This window comes from Meriones unguiculatus, chromosome 17, assembly GCF_030254825.1.
Source record: "Meriones unguiculatus strain TT.TT164.6M chromosome 17, Bangor_MerUng_6.1, whole genome shotgun sequence".
Lineage (NCBI taxonomy): Eukaryota > Metazoa > Chordata > Mammalia > Rodentia > Muridae > Meriones > Meriones unguiculatus.
In genome coordinates, this window is record NC_083364.1 from 40,336,509 (window position 1) to 40,363,546 (window position 27,038).

The following is a 27,038-nucleotide window of genomic DNA, read 5'->3' on the forward strand; positions in this document are numbered from 1 at the left end:
TGGCAGAGATTGTGGTATCCGGGGCTCTCTGCTCTCTGGTTTGGCCATGCTTCTTTGATGTGCTCCGCCAGTTCTGTGCTGCTGTCACTGCCAGGTTCTGAGGTCTTGCTGCAGCTGGAGATTTCAGGGTGGTCACTTCAGCAGGGATGGGGTAACCAGGCTCTCTGTTCTCTGGTTTGGCCCTGGTTAGTCTTAAACTGGAGGGCTGTGGTGCCCCGCCAGTTCAGTGCTGCTCCGCCGCCATGTCCCGCTGTAACTGGAGACTGGGTCGCTAGTCCCAATGCTTTCTGGGAAGTCCTGGGGTCTCTTCGTTGTGCTCTCCAAGCTTGGGAGGCCCAGTGCCTGGTGTGTCCAGGTTGTATGACGTTTCTGCCTGGTTTTGGTGAGTATATAGCGTATTCTCTGTCACTGTGGGATTGGGCTGGCCGTACCGTCTGTGATGGCGATCCTGCGGAGCTAGTATGGTGTCTAGCAGATTCGCGCCCTGGGAGGATGGTGCAGCCGCTGCGCGAATCTGGGACTCCTGGACGCGTACTGCTGGCTTTTTTCTGCCGCTAAAGGGCTTGGGGCTCCGCCTCAGAGGCTGTATACCCCAGGCAGTTAGGTCTGCCCTGAGAAAGGTGAGTCCGCTGTGCCGCTGTGCCGAGGAGGAAGGAGGTCTGGGGGAAGGGAGTGCCGCAAGAACAAAGGATCATTTCTCTCCTTCCCGGAACAAGTTCCCAGGTGACCGGAGACCAAAGTTTTCACCTCCTGCGATATTCCCTGTTGTTCAGAAAGCCTCACCGTGGTTTTCCTGGGTTAGGGGTCCTTCCATTCACCAACTCAGAAGATCAGGTATCCCACCGCTCAGAAACTGTGTGTGCTAGTCGCCATCTTGGTTCCGCCCCTTCCTCTTGTTGAAATCTTATCTCTAAATTTTTATACATATTTGCATAAGAAATAAGGAAGGAAACTATCTAGAATTCTTTAAGTAATAGATACATATGTTGTCATATGGAGTATAGAGAGAAAACCCTTGCTTAGGCTGAATTCGCCAAGCAGCAAACACTAGAAACATTTATTTCACAACACAAAAGTAATAACCTATAAATCCCATAATGAAAGATGTAACAGCAAGATAAATTTTACTATGAGTTTTACAAACTAATGTTTTTTATTATGTTGTTAAATTTACATATACTGAGTAAAACATTTAGCAATACTCACTAATAAATAAAAAACGTCAGAATATTGCCTTCTTAAACTTCCCATTTTGTCAAAGCCATAGTTTCTACAGAATCTTTATGAGAAAAAAAATAGGTAAATGAAGTATGAAAATCCTGTGCCTTTTGGAGGGGGGGTATTCTCATAATTCATCTAACAAGAGAGAATAATAACTTTTCCTGTTACAGTGTGTAAGATTGATATGATTAACAGATGAACGTGCTTTGACCCTTGGTAGCCATTCTTACCTGAGGCACGGGATACTGTCCTTCGTTGGTCCTTCACTAGACACAGTATTAGTGCTTCCGGAGAGACTCCTTGAAGACGGAAGTTGAGAGGAGAGATCTGGAAATGGAGGACTTGTTTCTGGCTCTGGGGTAATGATGTCTTCAACATCACACTGAAGTCGTACCTCTAATGACTTAAAAAGAAGTCATTTTAATTTAGTCTAAGTTATAACATAATGTGCCTATAATAATAGGCATGTTAATATATGGGGTTTTTAGATGTTATTCTAAATTTTTAGACCAGTAAATTCACTAACTTATACTCAATTTGAGAATTATCTCTAGCTGAATTAAGTAGTTAATTATGTGGACTAGTCAATGGCAATCACAAAAAGCATAATTTTTAATTAAATTTTTATTTTTTATATTAATTACAGTTTATTTTACTTTGTATCCCAGCTGTAGCCCCCTCCCTTATTTCCTCCTTATCCCATTCTCCTTCCCTCATCAACTCCCTGCCCCTCTCTAAGTCCATTGATAGAGGAGGGCCTCCTCCCCTTTCATCTGACCCTAGCTTATCAGGTCTCATCAGGACTGGCTGCAATGTCCTCCGCTGTAGCCTAGCAGGGCTGCTCCTCCCTCGGGTGGGGAAGGGGAGATCAAAGAACCAGCCACTGAGTTCATGTCAGAGACAGTCCCTGTTCCCCTTACTGTGACACCTACTTGGATACTGAGCTGCAATGGTGGGATCTAGAAAAAGCATACTTTTACATTTCTCAAAACTACAAAAGACAACTATTATTGAAAATACTTTTTTGTTGTTGTTGTTTGAGACAGGGTTTTTCAGTATAGCCTTGCTGTCCTGGAACAAACTCTGTAGACCAAGTTGGCCTCAAACTCACAGAGATCTGCCTCTGCCTCTCCAGTACTGGGTTGAAAAGTATGCAACACCACTGCCTGGATTTTAGTGTCACATTGTATTTGTGAGGCAGAAATTCTTATATAATGAGCAGTCCTGTGCTTTCTCAAACTTATTTTGTCAACTTGACACAAACTAGGTCATTATAAAAGGGGGACCCGCAAATGAGAAAATGTCCCCCAACAGACTGGCATCTAGGTAAGCTTGTCAGGCATTTTTTTAGTGATCGACATAGGGGCCCCCAGCCCACCGGGGGCAGTGCCACCTCTGAGCAGGTATCCGTGAGTTTTATCAGAAAGAAGGCTGAGCAAGCTTTGGGGACCGAGCCAGGAGGCATTGTTCCCCCACCATGTCCACATCAGCTCCGGCCTCAAGACCCACACTCTGCGGGAGTTCCCATGGTGTTTGAGTTTCTGCCATGACTTTTCCGGTGACAACATCTGGAAGTGTGAATAAAATAAATCATTTCCTCCCTGAGCTGTTTTGGTCATGGCATTTTATCATAGTAATAGAAACCCCAACTAAGACAATTTTTTTACAATAAATTATAATTTGGTGGATGATTAAAATAAAAGAAAAAATGATAGTTATTCCGATGAAAGAAATTAAAATGGATATGTGTATATATTTATTAAAAGCATTTAATTTACAATGTAATGAGTATGTTTTGATATTTAAGAATGGATTATAATATTTATATAGCATGAACACACAATATTACCAAACTTATTATCACAATTATATTTAAACTATTAGAAGCCTTTGGCAGAGACAGTTTGGTTTCGGAGGACTTATTAATGCTGTTAACACCATTATAAAAAAAAACCTGATGAGATCAGCAAAAAGGTTACCACTTTACTTTTATTTTTCACACATGAAATTGTATGGATATGAGAATAAACTGTCCCCAGACTCTATTACTGCCTACATGGTTCAGAGCCACATACATAGATATCAGCGGTGAAGTTGGGGTTGAAACTTAGGCCCATGTGACCCCAAGTCCCAAACTTTCAATATATTCTTAAAAAAATGACAATTTTAGTTGTGGTAAAAACACAAAAAAAGCCTATAAAATTATTTTTATATTTTGATTTAAAAGGGGTAAAATATATAGGACAGACAGGAAAATTAAAGGTATATTAAGTTAGACGTAGTTGACAGCACAGTAATATCATTGTTTTGTATAATCAGAATTTTGTCGTAATGAATTTAAAAATTATAATTTTGGTAAGGTAATGTTATAATTACTTTCACCATATAAAATGTTGTAGTATGAAAATTATTAAGAGTAACTTTATTATAATTGAGAAATAATCATTTGTGACAGCTCATTAATGAGAAAACATAAAGCAGTTAAATTTTTAAAAAAGACAAAGCCTTCCCTAATTTGACACAGACACAAAGTAAAACTTGGGGCTGGAGGGATGGCTCAGTGGTTAAGAGTACTCACTGCTCTTCCCAAAGGTCCGGAGTTCAATTCCCAGCACCCACATGGCAGCTTTCAACTGTTTAATGCCCTCTTCTGGTATTCAGATGCAAATGCATTCAAAGTACACATACACAAAAAATACATAAATAAATCTTTAAAAAGTAAAGCTATTTCAAAAATGATCCTGTACAACAACAGATTATCGGGAGGCATCTCCATCCCGATCTCAAGCTGTACTACAGAAAAGTAGTAATAAAAACTGCATGGTATTGGCATAGAAATAGAAAAGAGGATCAATTGAACCAAATAGAAGACCCAGAAATAAACCCACACACCTATGAATACTTGATTTTTTTATAAAGAAGGCAAAACCATTCAATGGAAAAGAGATGGCATCTTCAACAAATGGTGCTGATCCAAATGGATGTCTACATGCAGAAAAATAAAAATACATATTTATCACCCTGCACAAAACTGAAGTCCAAGTGGATCAAAGACCTCAACATAAAACCAGATACTCTAAATTGGTTAGAAAAAAAGTGAGGAAGAGCCTAGAACTCATTGGCACAGGAGACAACTTCCTGAACAGAACACCAACAGCACAGGCTAAGAGCAACAATCAATAAATGGGACCTCATGAAACTGAAAAGCTTCTGTAAAGCAAAAGCACTGTTGTCAGAACAAAACGATAGCCTACAGACTAGGAAAGGATCTTCACCAACCCTGTATCTGACAGAGGGCTGCTATCCAGAATATATAAAGAACTAAAGAAGTTACAAAGCAATAAATCAAGTAATCCAATTAAAAAATGTGGTAAGGAGCTAAATAGAGAATTCTCTGTAGAGGAATATAAAATGGCAGAGAAACACTTAAAGAGATGCTCAACATCCTTAGCCATCAGAGAGATGCAAATCAAAATGACCCTGAGATTTCACCTTACACCCAACAAAATGGCTAAAATAAAATAACTCAAATGACAACACATGCTGGAGAGGTTGTAGAGAAAGGGGAACCCTCTTCCATTGCTGGTGGGAATGTAAACTGGTACAACCACTTTGGAAGTCAATCTGGCACTTTCTCAGACAAGTAGGAATAGCGCTTCCTCAAGACCTAGCTATACCACTCCTAGGCATATACCCAAAATTTGCTCAAGTACACAACAAGGACATTTGCTCAACCATGTTTGTAGCAGCTTTATTCATAATAGCCAGAACCTGGAAACAACCCAGATGTCCATTAATGGAGGAATGGATACAGAAATTGTGGTATTTTTACACAATGGAATACTACTTAGCAATCAAAAAGGAGGAAATCATGAAATTTGCAGGCAAATGGTGGGATCTAGAAAAGATCATTCTGAGTGAGGTATCCCAGAAGGAGAAAGACACATATGGTATATACTCACTTATATAGACCTACCTATAAGATATGATAAACATAATGAAATCTATACACCTAGAGAAGATAAACAAGAAAGAAGACCCAAGGTAAGATGATCAATCCTCACTTAGAAAGACAAATGGGATGGGCATTGGACGTGGGAGAAAACAAGTAACAGGACAGGAGCCTACCACAGGGGGTCTCTGAAAGACTCTACCTAGCAATGTATCAAAGCAGATACTAAGACTCATAACCAAATCTTTGGCAGAGTGCAGGGAATCATATGAAGGAAGGGGGAGTTAGTATGACGTGGAGAGGATAGGAGCTCCACAAGGACCAAATATATCTGGGCACAGGGGTCTTTTCTGAGACCATACTCCACCAAGGACCATGTATGGATATAACCTAGAACCTCTGCTCTGATGTAGCCCATGGAAGCTCAGTAACCAATTGGTTTCCCATAGTAAGGGGAGCAGGGACCATCTCTGACATGAACTCAATGGCAGGTTCTTTGACCTCCCCACCCTCCAAGGGAGGAGCAGTCCTGCTAGGCTACAGATGAGGACTTTGCAGCCAGTCCTGAAGATACCTGATAAAACAGGGTCAGATGAAAGGGGAGGAGGTCCTCCCCAATCAGTGGACTTGGAAAGGGGCAGAGAAGAGATGAAGGAGGGAGAATGGGATTGGGAGGAGATGAGGGAATGGGATACAGCTGGGATACAGAGTTAATAAAATGTAACTAGTAATAAAAAATAATTAAAAAGTAAACTATACTATCTAATTAAATTCATAAAAGTATATAGCTGTTTAGGGATATCCTATACATTACCTGCTTTAAAAGGTATTATATGCTATAGTAATAAGTATGTTTTCTTTATAAGTAAAAAAACATTGATATTACATTGACATTTAAAATTTAGGAGGAATTAACTCAGTTTAGTTAGGTAGATGCAAAATGAAAAAGATACAAAGGTATGTAACAGACAGCAATATGATGTTCAATTTCTAGTGAAATTAATTTATAATAACAAGCCATTTTGACATTGGAGTTTTGTTGGACAACTGTTCATTTGAAAACCAACTACTTTTTAATATATTAAGTGTACTGGCTGGTTTTGTGTGTCAATGTGACACAAGCCAGAGTCATCACAGTAAGGAGCCTCAGTCAAGGAAATGCCTCAGTGAGATCCAGCTGCAAGGCATTTTCTTAATTAGTGATCAATGGGGGAGGGACCAGCTCACTATGGGTGGTGCCATCCCTGAGCTGGTGGTCCTGGGCTCTATAGGAAAGCAGGCTGAGCAAGCCAGGAGGCAGCATCATGGCCTCTGCATCAGCTCCTGCCTCCAGGTTCCAGCCTGCTCAAGTTCCTGTCCTGACTTCCTCCAGTGATGAACCATGATCTGCAGAATAAGCCCTTTTCTCCTCAATATGCTTTTTGGCCATGGTGTTCCATCACACCAATAAAACCCTAAGACATTAAGTAACAATTATTAAAAATACTATGGATTATATTAAATATGAGTTATATACTGTACTCTTGATGGCTTAAACACCATACCAAGTAATAGTTCAAATACATGATTGTTTTCTTTTAGTCGCTATAAATAGGAAAGTTAAATTTAAAGTAACTTACCGCTATTTCTGTTGTAATTTCATGTCTGCTGAATTTATAAATTATGACATATGCAGAGACTCCCGATACACAGAATATTCTGCTCTCTGGACACCAGTAAATCATCTGGACAGCAAATGGATCTTCCTCTACAATCTCACATGTTTGCTTGCCATCTCCCACCTTCTGCTTTTCAAATACTTTTGAAGTTTTTAGCTTGTACAACATCTGTAGTGTCACTACAAAATAACAGAATGAAGTTATTTCCTGGTTTGCTTTTAATTCTTTGCCATTGTTCAAGTTTTTTCAATATATTTGTTGAACCACAAATGTAAAACCTAAGAAAGGCAAGTCACATTTACATAGTAAACCTTCAGTGTCATACACTCGCTTATGGGAGCAGTATCAAGAGAGAAACTTATATGGTGAAAGAGAAAGAATGTTTATGAGAATTGGAACTACGAAAATTTATAATGGAAATCATAACGTTCATAAGTCTCTCCCAGATGAGAGGCTGTTCATGCTTTTTCACAATAAGCCCTTTACTTGCTTAATAAAAGGCCGATACAATGCTCTAGATGTTTTCTTAGACAGAGATCCTTTAGGAAAGATTTCACCTTTGTGGTTTTAGTTAAGAAAGGGTCAGGTACAGGCTTATAAAACTCTAGGTTTATGAATGCTTTTCAATAACATTTATTTTGGGGAAGTTATTTCTACTTCAGAACACAATAAGACCACAATTTCCCATACAAAACAAAAGACTCTAGACTTCTTCTAGAAATGGTCTTCAAAAGAGTTTCAAAAGCCAGTAGTTTCTGCAGAAAGGGCACAGCTTGAATTTAATAAGAAGCAGTAGTCAGTCCAATTCAAGAAAATTCCACAAAGTAATTAGCCTGAATCCCCCCTCAACTCTGAACAGGGTCTCTCTGTGTAGCTCTGGATGTCCTGGAACTCCCTATGTAGACCAGACTGGCCTTGAACTCACAGAGATCTGCTTCCTGAGTGCTGGGATTAAAGTTGTGTGCCTCCCGGCTTTGGCTTGAACTTTTAAAAATTCTCAATAACATACTCAGGCCCACCTAGACTTAAAAAAAATCTCAAAAAATGACTAAATAAAAAAAATATTTTTTTGTGTGTATCACTGACCTGGTTCAAATAAATCTCTACCATTTCTGATTAAAACAGCATTTGATGACATGACATTTAGAAATTTCACGTTTGACATGTATTTACACATGTGCATTTGGATCAAAGACCTCAACATAAAACCAGACACATTAAATCGGCTTGAAAAAAAAGTGGGAAATACCCTAGAACTCATTGGTACAGGGGAAAACTTCCTGAACAGAACACCAACAGCACAGGCTCTAAGAGCAACAGTCAATAAATGGGACCTCATGAAACTGAAAAGCTTCTGTAAAGCAAAGGACACCATCATCAAAACAAAGCGACCACCTACAGATTGGGAAAGAATCTTCACCAACCCTTTATCTGACAGAGGACTCATATCCAGTATATATAAAGAACTAAAGAAGCTGAAAAGCAGCAAACCAAGTAATCCACTTAAAAAATGGGGAACAGAGCTAAACAGAGAATTCTCTGTAGAGGAATACTGAATGGCAGAGAAGCACTTAAAGAAATGCTCAACCTCACTAGCCATTAGGGAAATGCAAATCAAAACAACCCTGAGATTTCACCTTACACCCATGAGAACGGCCAAGATCAAAAACTCAAGTGACAACACATGCTGGAGAGGTTGTGGAGAAAGGGGAACCCTTCTCCACTGCTGGTGGGAATGTAAACTTGTACAACCACTCTGGAAATCAATCTGGCGCTTTCTCAGACAACTAGGAATAGCGCTTCCTCAAGATCCAGCCATACCACTACTGGGCATATATCCAAAAGAGGCTCAAGTACACAAAAAGGACATTTGCTCAAGCATGTTTGTAGCAGCTTTATTTGTAATAGCCAGAAGCTGGAAACAACCCAGATGCCCCTCAACTGAAGAATGGATGCAGAAATTGTGGTACATCTACACAATGGAATATTACTCAGCAATGAAAAATAAGGAAATCATGAAATTTGCAGGTAAATGGTGGGATCTGGAAAGGATCATCCTGAGTGAGTTGTCCCAGGAACAAAAAGACACACATGGTATATACTCACTCATATAGACATACAACATAGGACAAACCCACTAAAACCTGTGCATCTAAAGAAACTAATCAAGAGAGAGGACCCTAACTAAAATGTCCAATCCCCATCCAGAAAGGCAAAGAGGATGGACATCAGAAGAAGAAGAAAACAGGAAACAACCTAGGAACCTTCTACAGAGGGCTTCTGAAAGCCAGAAGAAGAAAACAGGAAACAACCTAGGAACCTACAACAGAGGGCCTCTGAAAGCCTCTGCCCTTCAGACTATCAAAGCAGATGCTGAGCCTGATGGGCAAGTGTTGGGCAGAGTGAATGGAATTTTAGGTAAGAACTGGGAAATAGTAAGAGCTGGATAGAACAGGGTCTCCACAAGGAGAGCAACAGAACAAGAAAATTTGAACACAGGGGTCTTCCCAGAGACTCATACTCCAACCAAGGACTATTCATGGAGATAACCCAGAACCCCTGCACAGATATAGCCCAGGGCAGTTCAGAGTCCAATTGGGTTACATAGTAATGTGAAGAGGGACTGCCTCTGACATAATCTGATTGGCCTGCTCTTTGATCACCTCCCTCTGGGGGGAGCAGCCTTACCAGGCCATAGTAGAGGACAATGCAGTCACTTTTGATGTGAACTGACAGACTAAATCAGAAAGGAGAGGAGAACCTCCCCTATTAGTGGACTTGGGGAGTGGCATGCAAGCAGAGGGAGGAGGGAGGGTGGGATTGGGAGGGGAGGAGGGAGGGGCTTATGGGGGGATGCAGAATGAATAAAGTGTAATTGATGAAAAATTTAAAAAAAAAAAGAACATGCTTTGTGAATGACATATATGGGCATAATGAAAATTTAAGTAACTTTACAGGCTCTAGCACATTGACTGCATAAATTATTCCCTAAATTACCCAGTTGTTAAAAAAAATAAAAAGAATCTTTACTGTTATCAAATAATTTATTTTGACTTTCATCGACTATTACAGAGAAGGATAGGAAAGCTGAGAAGAGAGGAATGAGAGCATTTATCAAACACCACCCAGGTAAGACACAGAAGGACTTTCCTGAAGAGTTAATTTGGTAAAAATCTTGGGTTTTTTCCTGATTCAACATGCATTTTTTTTTAGATAGCTGAAAGAGTGGCTATCGTCTTGTTTATTTAATATTATTGCATGCAATTACAATAATATACTTTAAGCTGATCTAAAATATAGAAAATAAATTATGCTAGATAATCTATTTATAACAAAGCATAATATAGTTATGCTAAAATATTTCTGAAATGACAATTTTGAAAATTAAAAAGTGTTGTATGGCCACAAATAAATTTTAACAAAATATTTTCTACTGAATGTGGATAAGTGTAACACTTACTTGCTGAAGCATCCCAAAATTTTATTGATCCATCAGCATGACTAGATAAAAATAAAATAGCATTAATTAAAGTATATAAAATAAATCATTTTAAATACATAAAAAGTTCATTTACTGTTGTTAATATCTTCATAAAAATCATTGTGATGAATGTTGATTCATGATAAACCATTTCTAAGTTCAAAACAATGACTTTTAAAATCTTATTATTTATTACAGTTTATTCACTTTGTGTCCCTGCTATAGCTCCCTCCCTCATGTCCTCCCAGCCCTGCTCTTCCTCATTCTCATACCATGCCCCTTCCTATTCCACTGATACTGGAGATCCTCCTTCCCTTCTATCTGACCCTAGTCTATCAGGTTTCATCAGGACTGGCTGCACTGTCTTCCTCTGTGGCCTGGCAAGGCTGTACTCTCTAGGAGAAGGTGATCAAAGAGCCAGACATTGAGTTCACATCAGAGACAGCCCCTGCTCCCATTACTAGGGAACTCACTTGGAGACTGAGCTGCCATGGGCTACATCTGAGCAGGGGGTCTAGGTCCTCTCCATGCATGGTCCTTGGTTGGAGTATTGGTCTCTGCTGGACCCCTGGGCCCACGTTTTTGGCTCTGTTGGTCTCCTTGTGGAGCTCCTGTCCTCTCCAGGTCTTTCTATCTCCCCCTTCTTTCATAAGATTCCTTGCACTCTGCCCAAAGTTTGAGTAGGAGTCTCAGCATCTGCTTCAATACTCTGATCATCAGAGCCTTTCAGTGGAAGGCTCCTGTCCTGTTCCCTGTCTTCTCCCACTTAAGATTTCTATGCTGTTTCCTCTTCTGAATGAGGATTAAGCATCTTCCCTAGGGTCATCCTTGTTGTTTAGCTTCTTTTGTACTATAGAGCTAAATAGAATTCTCAATGAGATCTTATTGACTGGCAGAGAAACACTTAAATGCTCAATGTCCTTAGTCATTAGGGAAATGCAAATCAAAATGACCCTGTGATTTTACCTTATACCCAACAGAATGGCTAAGATAACAAAAAAAAAAAAAAAAAAAAAAAAATCAAGTGACAATACATGTTGGAGAGGATGTGCATAAAGGGGAACTCTCTTCCATTGTTGGTGGGAATGTAAACTTGTACAACCATTGGAAATCAATCTGGTGTTTTCTCAGAAAATTATGGAATAGTGGTACCTCAAGATCCAACTACACCACTTATGAGCATATAACCAAAATATGCTCAACCATACAAGGAAATTTGCTCAATCGTGTTGATAGCAGTTTTATTTGTAATAGCCAGAATCTGTAAACAACCTATATGTCCCTCTACCAAGGAATGGATACAGAAATTGTGGTACATTTACACAATGGAATACTACTCAGTAATTAAAAACAAGGAAATCATGAAATTTGCAGGAAAATTTATGGTACTAAAGAAGATCATCCTGAGTGAGGTAACCCAGAAGCAGAAAGACACACATGGTACATACTCACTTTTAAGTGGAGAGTAGACATATAATATAAGAGAAACATACTAAAGTAGTGACATTTCTGATGCTATGAATTTTGAATATTAGCCATTTGATGAATGCTTTGTCGTGAGGATAAAATACCCAGTTTAAATATTTAAGAGAGGAAAGGTTGATTTTGTTCAAGGGTTCATGGTCCACCATGGGGAGGAGAATGTGGGAGAGCAGTGCCCATCATGGCAGTAGAAGCATGTAACAAATCATTAATCTCAAGACATACGGAAAGGAAGCAAAGTAAAAACAAGGGACCAGGCTCTAGAAGTAACCTTCAAGGCATTCATCCAGTGGCCTATTTCCTCTACCTAGTTTGTACACCTCGTGGAGTTTCTCCTTTCTCCCAAGATAGCACTACCAGGTAGACACCAAGAAGGCAATACTTAAGCCTATGGAGGACATCTTACGTTCAGCCCTAGCAACGGGGACACAAAGCGTGATTTCTGAAATTTGGAGGAATATGATGTTTTGTTAAGGACTTTCCTGAAGTTAATATTCTATTGCTTCCAAATAAAGTATTTCTTATAAATCTCTCTCATAATTTTATTATGACTTTTATAATTTTATTATGACTCTTCTGCTAATATAATCTAAATATAATTCTTTTGTATAATTCTGTAAGCAGAAGGTAATTGTGTAATTCAAATTCTGGTTTCTGTATCCTCCTCCCCCCATATATGGTTGCAATCCTTGTTCTGAGAATCTCTTGTCTGAATGTTGTGTAAACACTGCTCCCCAAATGTCTCCTGATATGCCAATAAAGCAGCTTACAGCCAATCACTGAGCAGGGGAGAAAATAAGGCTGGACTTCTTGCCAGCCAGGGAAGGAGGAGTTGGAGGAGGAAGTAGGGGAATGAGCCATGGGAGAGGTACAAAAGACATCAGGGGAAGGAGCTGGAATAAGAAAGCTACAGAGTGCAAGTGTCTCTGGGATATGTGCTGTTAGGAAACCAGATTAGTTTAGAGGGTTAAGAACAAAGTATTCTCCCTTTACCTCCCCCTCCCCCCAGAGGGAGGACCAGCCTTGCTAGGCGACAGAGAAGGACATTGCAGCCAGTCCTAAAGATATCTGATAAGCTAGGGTCAGATGGAAGGGGAGAAGGTCTTCCCCTATCAGTGGACTTGGAAAGGGACAGAGAGGAGATGAGGGAGGGAGGGTGAGAATGGGAGGGAATTAGGGAGAGGGCTATGGCTGGGATACAAAGTAAATAACCTGTGATTAGTATTAAAAAAATAAAAATTATAAAAAAGAATAGAGTATTCTCACGTATTGTGTTGTGAAGATTATTATTAAATAAATATAAAAGTTTCAATTATTTGTTTGACGACTGTATTAAGGGAGAAACTGAAAAACAAACACAGATTTATAAAAAGTAACTTTAACATAATTCTGTTTCCAGCAATTTGATTATATTTTTCGCCAAAGCTAAGAATTATGAATTAAAGCTATTTCTTATATTCTTACTTCTTATTTTTATTTAAATGGTTCATCTGCACAGAGCACAATTACATGAGTGTCAAGACTTAACAAATACTTTTATTAAAGTTATAACTATTTGTTATAAATTATAATTCGCAAAGCATCTTACTTACCCAGTAATAATAATTTCTGGATAAGTTTGTGCTCCAAGATTCCAAGCTCCTCCACTGACTGGCCATTCCTAAACAGATTATTGAGAAGAATATATAGGTTTTATTTTTTAGTTTAAATGGCTTAGAATTTTAGAATTAAATATTACAAAATAATAAAAAGATGATTTAATGTCACATCATTACAAAACAGCCAAAAATGAAGTATATAGTTATAATTGATTCTTTTGTTAAACAAATAGATCTATAAATGCAGAATAGCAATTTCTTTAAAAATGGATTTTAACCAATATTACCATTCACATAAACTAATAAGTATTTAATTGGTTAAATACATTCTTGTAACGTACCATGCAGTATATGATGACATTTAGCTTTGTGTTGACATTTAGAATAGCACATAACTAGTGCTTTTTTGAATAGTACATTTCAGTTATCCTGGGCCAATAACAGAAACCATAGTAGATAGTTTGTGATAATTATAAATACTTGAAACTTAAATATTGTAAAGAAAAATATTGTGTTAGCAACGAGTGTTTTAATAATTTTGTCTTTCGTTTAGCGCTTCTAATTTTTTTCAAGACAGGGTTTCTTTGTGTAGCCCTGGTTATACTAAAACTAGCTTTGTAGACCAGGCTGGTCTCAAACTCAGATCTGAATGCCTCTGCCTCCCAAGAGCTGGGGTTAAAGACATGTGCCACCTGCCGCCACCACTTTTAATTTTGTTTTTCTAATAATAAATTATGAAGAATTGATTCTTGAATTTCATATAACCCTATCCACGTAAAAAATTAAAGGGTATTTATTATGACTCTGATAGTTTATATATGTAATACAAAAATAAGCATGACTGACAAATAGATCTTAGTATGTAATTATACACTTATGGGAAATTTATAATCTTATAGGCTTAGAACTATGCCACAGCCAGAAAAATGAATTTCACTAGTTTAATCTTTGACAATGTCATCTTGCAACTTTCAAAGTTTCTTATTAGTTACCTTTGTGTAGAAAGTGAGAAAACAAATGACAAGAAAAAGCATGACCATACATCCAAATACAGGACAAATTTACCTTGTTACTGTATCCTTGTTTTTTGTGCTTGACTCCTATAGAATAGAGTACTAGAATCAAATCAGGAGGGCAATCGGCAAAATATGCTGTGCATGTAACTGGTGACTCATGAATGTCCATTGGGTATGGGTTCTCAAAGATTGGAAAACTAATAGATAAAGACAATATATTAGAGTCATTTTGCAAAGATAAAAACATGAAATAATTTTCATAATCAAGTCCTAAAATGTTTATAAACATTATAAACTTCACTCTTTTCAGCACCATAAAGAGTCATTTTATTTTTTAAAATTCAGTTACTTATAAAATGAGACGTTAATAATAATAGAAATGAATTTTCTTTCCAGGCCTCCAACATCCCACAATGACATACTTTGTTAATATGAATACAATAATTTTATTAAACTAAAATATTGTGTAATAAGTGTAATGTCTTAAAATTTACACCAACTAGGTATTATATTTAAAGGTATAATACACCTCTTACTATCTAATATTTTACTAGTACACCTTTATACTATTTAAAGAAATAATATGCCTTTAAATAGTAAAATACTTATATTAAAATTAGTAAAATATTTGTATTTTTATTGTAGTATTATACCTTTACATAGTAAAATAATTGTAAAATTTTCAAAGAAATACATAAGTTTAAAAAAATATTTGTGGTAGAGGCTAAAAGATATATATGGGTCCTGGAAACAGAACTCAAGTTCAGGCATGGTGGCAGGTATCTTTATTCACTAAGCCACATTACAAGTCCCAAGAGTTTTCTTCCTGGCAGTAGAGGTGCTGCAAATAGTGATATTTCAGATTAGGATAGTAGCATATGCAAAATCAAATGCGGAGGAGCAATTCATATTTAATTAGTGACAAGTAGGGTAAGCCTTAGTAAATCATAAATTCTTGATTTTGAAGTACAAATTGTTAATTGTATCATCGTTTTCCTTTTTATTGAAAATATTTTTTCATGAAATATATTCTGATCATGGTTAAGGTTGAATAGTTAGGGGGGGAAACATGAATGAATCACTTTGAAGACCAGACCTACACTTAAATTAGGAACAGCAGTAAGGAACAATGACAAGCATAAACAACACAGTGAAAATATTTGGGACATATTATTTTGGCTTATAGGAAAGAGTAAACACTATGTAGAAGAAAAACACTTTAAAATTCTTAACTTAGACATTTAATTTTCTTGCTGGACCCATGGCCTTTCAGCAAGTGCTCTAACACTAAACCTAATCCCTGCCACAAGTACTTACATGTAGAAGTGTAAAAGGAAAGTGGGGGATGGAATGGGAGGATCAAGTAGGGAGGGAGAGGAGAAATGGAGTTGTATGAGGGAATAAGGGGAGAGACAGATAAAATCAGGAGTATTTGAGGGCTATTATAAAACATAGAGTCATAGAAACATATGAAGGTTATCTCAATAAAATCACCAAATAATAAGGGAGGCAAAGTCCCAGATGGCCATCTTAGGGCCAGTACTGGGACTGGGTTATATCCAATTGAAGTGTAGACCAGAGGGTCTCCATGGGAATCCCCAAACAACTCATGCTGTTGCCAAGACTATAGCTTGCTCTCCAAAATCTGGCAGTAAGACCATGTTGTTGAAGACCACACCTACACAACTCATTGAACATGGGGATGTAGAGCTGCTGCCTACCTAGGACCCTCTTCCCTACATTTCAGCGTCTTTAGTACAGGAAGATATTCTGCATGCTACCAAGAGCGACCACCAAGCCAGCCACAGATCCTTTATCTACAAAGGTATACTATCTGCAAGATTTGTTAGGCCAATGGTGGCACAAAGCTTGTGGGAGTAACCAAATAACTGATTTGATCTAAGGTCCACTCCATGAGATGGGACCCAACCCAGCATTGCTTCGGTGACCAAAAATCTGAGACTAAATAACCCAGGGACCTAAAGTAAAACCAAATATTACTGGTGGCACAAAGAGTGTAAGGGCCAGAGTGAATGGAAAGTTTCAAGGAAGCTACAAGGCCCTTTTAATGAACAAGATCAAGGTTTCCATGAACTCACAGAGACTGAAGCAGCATGCGAAGGGCTCACACGGGTCTGCACCGGGTTCTCTGCACATACATTGTGGCTCCCAGGTTAGTGTTTTCACGGAATCTCTGAATGTAACATCGAGGGTCTTTCTGATTCTTATGCCTTCTCTTTGTTTTCTTTTTGTTGGTTTGTCTTGCCCATCTTCAGTGTGATAGCTTTTTTAATCTTATTATATTTTATTTTTATATTTAAAAGTGAATGAATGAATGAATACCCAGGCACTAGTGTAAAGGTTAACAACTGAACTGTTATTTATATTTGCTGGGAGAGGGAAAAATTAGTTTTCTCTAATGGAGTGGCACTGGGTATATCTAACACTCCAGGAAAGGCTTCATGATTAGGAGCAGTTAACCAACATATAATGGACTCTGCCTTGTGTGTGTCCTTTTGGGGTGGTGTTTTATTTTGTTTTCTTGGTTTGGGGTTGTGTTGTATTGTGTTTTTCCTTGTTTTTTGAAAAAGAACTTAAAGTTGGGTAAGTAGGGAGGCAGAAAGGATCTGGAAGGACTTGGGGAAAGGAAAAATACATGCAAAATATATTTAAAGTTAAAATTTGTTTTAAATAATAAAAGAGCTGTACTTCTCACTCCAAAAAAGGAAAACCCAAGAACCAAGAAAGAAAAATTATTCACCATGTTTGCCTGAGTAAATAAATAAAAGGAAATAGTTGAAGAGTAAATAAAAGTGAAGGTATAGAATGGTGAGGGAGGTGAGAGAGAAGTCTAAAGTTATAACTTATTTAACATTCAGTGGGGTTGAGAGTTAACTATTTGAGGGAAATAGAATATATTTGGTTTTGATATTTAAATTTATCTAATATTTGACAATAGCGAAAATTTACATAAGTTTTAATAGTATTATCAAGGTACATAACAGTCATTTTTGTTTTGTTTTTGCAAAATGCTTATTTATATACTTAACATGAGGTGATATGAACTATAAGAACAGGAATGGGTCCTGATGAGACCTAACAGACTAGGATCAGAAGGAAGAAAAAGAAACCCTCCCCTACCAGTGGACTTGGGGAGGGGAGTGTGTGGAGAAGAGGGAGGAAGGGAGGGGTTGGGAGGGGAGGAGGGAGGGAACTGGAGGGGGGATCTAAAGTAAATAAAGTGTAATTTAAAAAAGCATAAAAGAATTGGAAAGAAAAAAAAGAACAGGAGTGGGGAAGTAACTCAGTGGGTAAGAGCACTTTTCTCTGAAGCAGGAAGACCTTAGTTCGAATGCCCAGCACCCAGATGATCATGCCTATAAGCCCAGCAACTGGAAAGCAGAAATAGGTGAGTCTCTGGATTTTACTGGCAGCCCAGCTTTACAGAAGCAGCTTCCAGTTCAATGAACAGTCTCAGCTACAGGGAATACGCAGAAGAGTAATAAAAGGGGATATTCAAGGGCCTCCCCGCCTTTGTGCTCATATACATGTACATCTGTATACTCAGATGCCTGCACCACATAGAATACACACACACACACACACACACACACACACACACGTGCACACATACACATGAATAAATACATAAAATAGAAAATTATGTTACACATATTTCAACACAATAAAATGTTAGTATATCTATAAAGTAAAGAAATTTAATATGAGATACCTAGTCATTAGAGGCCATTAGAGAATTAGATAAGGTATGAGAAAACAACATATATGACATAGTTGAATACCAATGACAAAAAGAGTATATTTTAATGGGCTGATATAATACAAGAGATTATTTCAATCGTCTTGTATCTGTTGAGGCTTGCTTTGTGCCCGACTATACGGTCAATTTTGGAGAAGGTTCCATGAGGTGCTGAGAAGATCTCTCATACTCATGGATTGGTAGGATTAACTCTTTATTCAATGACACCTGGGTCAAGAACGAAATAAAGAAAGAAATTAAAGACTTCCTAGAACTTAATGAAAATGAAGGTACAACTTACCCTAACATATGAGACACAAGGAAAGCAGTGCTAAGAGGAAAGCTCACAGTACAAAGTGCCTTCATAAGGAAATTCAAGGCACCTCATACAAGCAACTTAATGGCACACCTGAAAGCACTAGGAAAATAAAAAGAAGCAGACACACCCAAGAGGAGTAGATGGCTGGAAATAATCAAACTCAGGCCTGAAATCAATACATTAAAACCATTCTTGTATATAACCTAGAATCCCTGCTCAGATGTAGCCCATGGCAGCTCAGTATCCAAGTGGGTTCCCTAGTAAGGGGAACAGGGACTGTCTCTGACATGAACTCAGTGGCTGGCTCTTTGATCACCTCTCCCTGAGGGGGGATCAGCCTTACCAGGCCACAGAGGAGGACAATGAAGCCAGTCCTGATGAGACCTGATAGGCTAGGGTCAGATGGAAGGGGAGGAGGACCTCCCCTATCAGTGGACTTGGGGAGGGGCATGGGAGGAGATAAGGGAGGGAGGCTAGGATTAGGAGGGAAATGAGGGAGAGGGCTAGAGCTGGGATACAAAGTGAATAAACTGTAATTAATGAAAAATTAAAAAAAAACAAAGAGAACAATTCAAAGAGTCAACAAAACCAAGAGCTGATTCTTTGAGAAAAATCAACAAGATAGACAAACTCTTAGTCAAACTAATTAAAAGGCAGAGGGACACTGTCCAAATCAACAAAATTAGAAGTGAAAAGGGGGGCATAACAACAGACACTGAGGAAATCCAAGGAATCCTTAGGTCCTACCTCAGAAGCCTATATGCAACAAAATTTGAAAAAGTAAATGAAATGGACATCTTTCTTAATAGAGTCCATTTACCAAAGCTAAATCAAGATCAGGTAAATTAAACAGTTCTACATCCCCCAAGGAAATAGAAGCAGTCATCAAAAGTCTCTCATCCAATAAAAGCCCAGGTCTAGATGGTTTTAGTGCAGAATTCTACCAGACCTTCAAAGAAGAGTGAACACTCTTCAAACTATTCCACAAAATAGAAACAGAAGGAACATTACCAAACTCATTCTATGAGGCCACAGTCACCCTGATACCTAAACTGCATTTTTAAAGACCCTACAAAAAAAAGAGAACTTCAGACCTATCTCTCTTATGAACATCAACACAAAAAATACTCATAAAATATTCGCAAACTGATCCAAGAGCACATAAAAGATATCATCCACCATGGGCAAGTAGGCTTCATCCCAAAAATGCAAGGATGGTTCAATATACGGAAATCCATCATTATAATCTACCTTATAAACAAACTGAAGGAGAAAAAACACATGATCATCTCCTTAGATGCTGAAAAAGCATTTGACAAAATCCAACATCCATTCATGTTAAAGTCTTGGAGAGATCAGGGATACAACGCACATACCTAAACATAGTAAAAATATACAGCAAGCCTATAGCCAACATCAAACTAAATGGAGAGAAACTTAAATCAATCCCACTGAAATCAGGGAAAAGGCAAGGATGCCCACTCATTCTCCATATTTTTCAACATAGTACTGAAAGTCCTAGCTAGAGCAATACGGCAACTAAAGGAGATCAAGGGAATACACATTGGAAAGGAAGAAGTCAAAGTATCACTATTCTCAGATGGTATGATAGTATACTTGAGTGACCCCAAAAATTCTACAGAGAACTCCTTCAGGTAATAAACACCTTCATCAAAGTGGCTGGATATAAAATTAACTCAAAAAAATCAGTAGCCCTCCTGTATACAATAGACAAAAGGGCTGAGAAAGAAATTTGGAAAATAACACTCTTCACAATAGCCACAAGTAACATAAAGTACGTTGGTATGACTCTAACCAAGCATGTGAAACACCTGTATGAAAAAAGCTTCAAGTCTCTGAAGAAAGAAATTGAAGAAGATATCAGAAGATGGAAAGCTACTCATGCTCATGGATTGGTAGGATTAACATAGTGAAAATGGCTATCCTGCCAAGAGCAATCTACAGATTCAATGCAATTCCCATCAAAACACCAACACAATTCTTTACAGAACTTGAAAGAACAATTCTCAATTTCATAAGGAAAAATAACCATCCCAGAATTACTAAAACAATCCTGTTTAATAACATCTTCTGCAGGTGTCTCCATCCCTAATCTCAAGCTGTACTACAGAGCAATAGTAATAAAAAAAAAAAACTCCATGGTATTGGCATAGAAACAGAATGGTGGATCAATGGAATTGAACAGAAGACACAGAAATAAACCCACACACCTATGGATACTTGATTTTTGACAAAGATGACAAAACCATACGACAGGAAAAAAAAAGATAGCATCTTCAACAAATGTTGCTGGTCTAACTGGATGTCCACATGTAGAAAAATACAAATAGATCCATATTTATCACCCTGCACAAAACTAAAGTCCAAGTGGATCAAAGACCTCAACATAAAACCAGACACACCAAGTCTGTTAGAAGAAACAGTGGGGAAGAGCCTTGAACTCATTGGCACAGGGGACAACTGCCTGAACAGAAGACCAACAGCACAGGCTCTAAGATAAATAATCAATAAATGGGACCTCATGAAACTGAAAAGCTTCTGGAAAGCAAAGGATACTGTCGTCAGAACAGAATGTCAGCCTACAGATTGTGAAAGTATCTTCACCAACCCTGTATCTGACAGAGGGCTAATATCCAGAATATATAAAGAACTTAAGAAGTTAAACATCAACATAGTTCTTGTAGTTCTAGCTAGAGCAATAAGACAGCTAAGGGAGATCAAAGGGATACAAATCAGAAAGGAAAAAGTCAAAGTATCACTATTCTCAGATGGTATGATAGTATACTTGAGTGACCCCAAAAATTCTACAGAGAACTCCTTCAGGTGATAAACACCTTCATCAAAGTGGCTGGATATAAAATTAACTAAAAAAAAATCTGAAGCCCTCCTGTATACAATAGACAAATGAGCTTGAGAAAGAAATTAGGGAAACAATACTCTTCACAAAGCCACAAATAACAAAGTACCTTGGTATAACTCTAACCAAGCAAGTGAAAGACCTATATGAAAAAAAAAACTTCAAGTCTCTGAAGAAAGAAATTGAAGAAGATATCAGAAGATGGAAAGCTATCCCATACTCATGGATTGGTAGGATTAGCGTAGTTCATTTTTTTTTTTTTAAAGAAAATCTGTGACATTATTTCTCTGGTTATTTAAATTTTATTCATTTTTTTCAAAATTTTTAGAGATAATAACAAAAGTGAGAATTGTACATAAGCTTGTATTTTACTGCTTTTGTGTTCTTTTTAATAGAATTTCCATTTTGTATTATGAATTGTCCTGGAATTTCATAAAGCTGTGAAACAAAACTCCAACAATTGGTTTTTTTTTCTTTGAAACAAACCTCTAGATTTTTGAAAATAAAATAAAATAATAGACTTTATTCTTAAGAGACAAAGAACAAAAAACTATCAGAAACTCATGAAGGACAGCTGAGACATAAAGAAAAGAAGATTCATAAAGAGAAAAAAACATAAAGCTGAGGTGAAATCTATAAAACTTGTGAGGCAGATAAAGGTGGGCATGAACTGGTACCTGGTGCCTATTGGGGCCCAAGTCATTAGTACTCATCAAGGAGTGCTATCCTCTCTTGAGGACAGGTGCTGGAGTAATACCAAGTAGAGAAAGAATGAGCAGGCTAAAAACACATGACCAGGAAATAGGGATAAGATGGACAGAAAGATGGCCAAAAGCAAGTCATGGAGATTACAATGGAAGTACAAAACAGTGGCCTGAATATGAGATCCTCCACAAGTTCTTTAGAGTAACTAGCTTAAAGGAATTATGGAAGGTACTACATCCATTACAGCCTAGGTGAGCAATAACATGGAAACAAAAGCCATATACTCAACATAGCACACACTCTCAGGCAAGGAGTGTGGTGCATTAGTGAAACCAAGAGGGATATGGGTGAGAAGAAAACAGTAACGTTAAATACAGTAACGTTAAATACAAGTGCCATCCATAGCCTCAGAGCCTGATCCACTGCATAATCTATGCACAAAATATGATCCTTAGCATACCAAAAACAATGTTGTAGAGGACGGGCATAGGGTCTCAGACTTCCTAGAAAAGTCAAGTAACACAGCATGAAGGGCACACCAGTGTAACATTTTAATTACTAGGGATGGAAGATCCCCTTCACTCAGAGTCAGTTAGAGAAGACACCAAAGGGGTGGAGGGAAACAATACTTTTGACAAATAGGAAGAGACACTGATCTTCATAATATTTTCTATTTAATTTTAATACTTATTTCAGTTAACTTTAAGTTACACTTTTATTTCAGTTGTTGATGGTTTTAACATGTATCTTTTATGAAAAGGTTCCTATTACTGTCCATTCCTTTTATGAGCCCATTCTACCACATTTTCTCTATTATTTATTATGCTTTCTCTATTATTTATACTTTCTATTTGTACTTTATTTCCCTCAATCTCCATGTCTCAATTTCTTTCTCCTTGTACTTCATTATTTTTAATACTCTTAGCTCTACAAAACTATACGCTGCTTTTTCCTAAATGGTTTCTTTGTGCCTCTGTTTCTGAACCTTACTGAGGACATAAGTCAAGTAATGAAGTGTCTGCTACTACACGTTAGCATTAAGATTGTAGTCAAATATCAATTTTCTGCAGCCAAAAATTCAATTTCCATGTAAATAGTCGTGGGAAACATAAACTAATAAAACAAAGCCAACAAACTAACAAAAAGAGCAGAACAAATGCTGCACATAGACTTAGAAATGTCTCTGTGTAACAAATAATGGTGAATGCAGAGATTCATGGTGCTGAGAAGAGATTGTTGAGTACCGAGTCAGTATAGATATGATAGTCATAATGTATACAAGTGAGACATTTATTCCACCCTCCTCCAAAGCTCAGGAAACATAACAGAAGAGGGGCCAGAAGATGAAGAGAAGGGCTGTGAAATGTTGTCATCTGGGTATGCCTTTGCAATCCTTAACACATAGCAGCTGTGCTTGCCTGATGTAAGCCTGCAACATTCAGTGCATTGAGCCTGTCAATCTTCAGTCATTGTCGGGTCACAGGCTCATGGAACCCTGCCTGTTCTATGGGAATTATTGGTTGATGATAGATTCTGGGGGAGGAGGGCCACTGTCTTCAGTGACGTAGCCATCAGCAAGTCTATCTTTCAGTGGAAAGCTTTATTCCTAGGCTCATGCATGTGGCCCTGGTTAGACTCAGTTGGCATCGGAAAACACATGCACTATGAAAACAGAGAGAAGGAATTCTTTAGTTGGCAAGGTTTAAACAGGGAAGGCAGTGAAGAATGGAGGCCAACATGGGGTACAGGAGGAAAGTTAGCCAAAGCCAGGGTAGTATGAAAAAAATACATGGAAACTACTGCTTTATAAACTAATTAAAATATAATTTAAAAAGACTTTAAATGGAGGCACTACCATCTGTGGGTGCTGATCCCAAAAGGCATAGGTTATAAAATAAAAATCCCCTGGTATGAGCCTTCTCCTCTAGATTTATTGGCCAGGAAGTTCCTAGAAGTCTCCCCCAAATTATACAGATGATGAGTATTTTTCTTTGGATACCCACTGGAACTGGATGGTGAGACCCTGTTGCTGAAGATACCGCATGCTTTGGTTGCACAATACAGAGGAATTATGCTATAACTGTGCTGGAAGCTTCCTCGTTGCAGGCTAGCCTTTATAGTTCTGGAAATTGCCATGCCAGCAGCTGGGGGAGCGAAGTAGCAATAATCTAAAGTCAGATTTAGACTTTAAATCTACATATGCCACAATATCAACATATCAGATATTATTTACTTGTAAAATAATGGCACTACTGCTATGGGAGTAAGCAATGACATCCAATTAGGTCCAACAGGAGGGAGTTCGTGATTCGTCAAATCCATAGCTAGGAGTCATGGGCTTTGAGGTTGAATCTATTATTGCTGTTTTAGTAAATGGACATGTCAAAAATATTTAAAATATTTCTTTATACCAATAGACTGTGGTTGTCCCCAGCCCTGATTAGAGAAGTTTCTCTTTGTACTGAATGGTGATTAATGCAGATACTCATGGCTAGGCCAGGTACTAATAATAAATTGGTAATAATAATAAGTTGAGTGTTCAGCAATAAACCCCCTCTAAGGCTCAAAGAGTATGGCAGAAAAGTGAGTAGAAATAAAGAAAAGAACAGATGGGGAGTGAGAGGCGTGAAACATGGCCTTATGAGCATAACATGGTTGTGGTGCCCACAAACCCACAATGTCAAGGGGTTGCGTGCATAGGACATGTAAAAGTAAACATCAGTCATAAAAGTGAAGGCATTCACGGGGCCCCATCCCACCCAGGGGGAACCAATGACAATTGAGGAGTGATAATGAAGAAGAGGAAATATCTGGCTCCAGCCACTGATGAGTTACTCAAGTTCCTGTAAACAGATTCACAACCCAGTATATGTGAGTGGCCCTGGTTAACTCGGGGAATCACAAAGCAAATAAAACAACCACAACATGAAAGTGGGGTCTAGACCTGGTGGGAGGAAGAGAAGAGAAGAGAGATTGATGGGGTAAAAGAATGAAAAGGCAAGGTAAAGGATGAGTACAAACAGATTATACTATCTAAAAAATAAATTTAAAGACTGAATTATTGAAGAGAAAGAAAAAAAATGTTCCTGATGATAGAGGACAATCTCATGAGAACAACACATTGATTTTCCTGAAAACATTAAAGTATATCACTTTCCTCTTCCATTTCTTTCCTTCAATTCCTCTTATGCCCCCCTCTCTTGCTTCCTCTTAGATTCTTGGCCGTTTTACTTTAATTATTATTGTTGTCCTATATGCATAAATATATAAAAAACAACATGCTGAGTTCATCTACTGTTACTTTTACATACATGACTTCAGGGTATATGGCCACTCAGTATTGGGTAAGCAATTAAAGGGCTCATTTCTGGGGAAGACTGATTTCCTTCCCCCCTTAAAAGTTCTTAGTTATCTATAGTTCTTGGATCAAAATATTTATATATGTCCTTTTAAAATACATATAAAGAAAAAAATAAGCATATCTATATTTCCAAGATTTTTGAAATATATTCAAGAGACCAAAACAAAGAATTCATTTGGCTGAAAAAGATGAGATAAAATCTAAATGTATAAATAATCAATTCAATGAAATGAGAGCAGAAAATTCCTCGAATGTAGACAAAGAAATTGTATCCAAACACAAGAGTAATTTAGAACTTAAAACAGACATGCCCAGAGAAGAGCATCTCCAAGACATTGTAGTTAAGAAGTCAATAATACAAAGCATAGAAACCATATAAAAAGCATAAAGGAAAAACTACCAACTCACCTATGAAGGCAAACACATCAGAATACCATCAGATATCTCATCAGCAATCCTAAAATTCAGGAAAGCATAGAATGACATATTTCAAGCCCTGAAAGTAAATAACTAAAACACAGGATTGCTATATATATCACAAAACTACCTTTTAAAACTACAAAGCAAAATGAGGACATTTAAAGACAAGCACAAACCATAGAAATTTATTTCTCTCAATAAACATTCAAATATAAATGACTTCAAATCATCATCATCATCATCACCAGGAGAGTAGCTGACAGGATTAAAAGCCAAGATTTCTTCCATTATCTATTGTCTCCCAGAAACACATCTCATTGGCAAAGACAACCACAGACCTACAGTTAAACAATGGCAATCAATCTATCAAGTAAAAAGCTTTAAACCATCTGGTGTATCTATTCTATTAGCGGATAGAGGAGCCCCCTAGCCAACATTCATCAAAGAGGTAAAGAAGATCACTACACAGCAACAAAATGAATGGTTCATTAAAACAAAATAAAAAATGATAAATGTGTATGCACAAGATGTTGAGGTTCACATTTCATAAAAATCTAAAGGAAATTAAAGGTCTGGTAGGTCCAGATACAAGAGAGTGGGTGACTTCAACACCCATCTTTACATAGGTTATCCTAACAAAACATCAACAAAGAAACATCAGAGGCAAGCCACACCATAGGTCAAAATGCATCATACAAGTTTTCAAAATACAAATTATCTGATACAAAAAAAAATTCCATGTATCTTATCAGATCTTGGTGGAATAAACTGTAAACCAATTGCAAGTGAAACAAAAAGTTCACAAATACTTAGAAATTAAGGAATGCATTCTTCAATGACTCCTTGGTCATTGAAGAAGTTAGGAAGAAAATTGCTAAATTCCTACAATCAAATGAAAATGATAGCACAACACGTCTGAATCTTTGGGCCAAAGTGAAACAGTTCCAAGAGAAAATTGTATGGTTATAACTGTTTACATTAAAAAATTAGAGTGATATCAAATAATCAATCTAATCATACACTTCAAAGACTTAGGAATTCAAAATCAAGCCAAAGCCAAACAAAGTGGCAAGAAATTGTAACAATTAGGGTAGAAATTAATGAAATAAAACTAAAATAAATAACAATATATAGAATTAATCAAACAAAAACATTGGTCCATTGAAAAATAAAGAGAGTGACAAAGT

At 37.5% G+C, this 27,038-nt stretch overlaps 1 protein-coding gene across 9 annotated transcripts in view; it reads right to left on the minus strand.

Moving 5' to 3' along the window:
• Positions 1 to 27,038, minus strand: part of Stxbp5l (syntaxin binding protein 5L) — a 257,234-nt gene that overhangs the window by 98,302 nt on the left and 131,894 nt on the right. For all 9 annotated transcript variants that reach the window (XM_060370356.1, XM_060370363.1, XM_060370360.1 and 6 more), the window contains exons 13-17: positions 14,458 to 14,605; positions 13,387 to 13,454; positions 10,292 to 10,332; positions 6,793 to 7,010; positions 1,452 to 1,624 (exon numbers count right to left, since the gene is read on the minus strand). In XM_060370356.1, the coding sequence (XP_060226339.1) occupies positions 1,452 to 1,624; positions 6,793 to 7,010; positions 10,292 to 10,332; positions 13,387 to 13,454; positions 14,458 to 14,605 (648 nt within the window). The remainder of the gene's footprint in view (positions 1 to 1,451; positions 1,625 to 6,792; positions 7,011 to 10,291; positions 10,333 to 13,386; positions 13,455 to 14,457; positions 14,606 to 27,038) is intronic.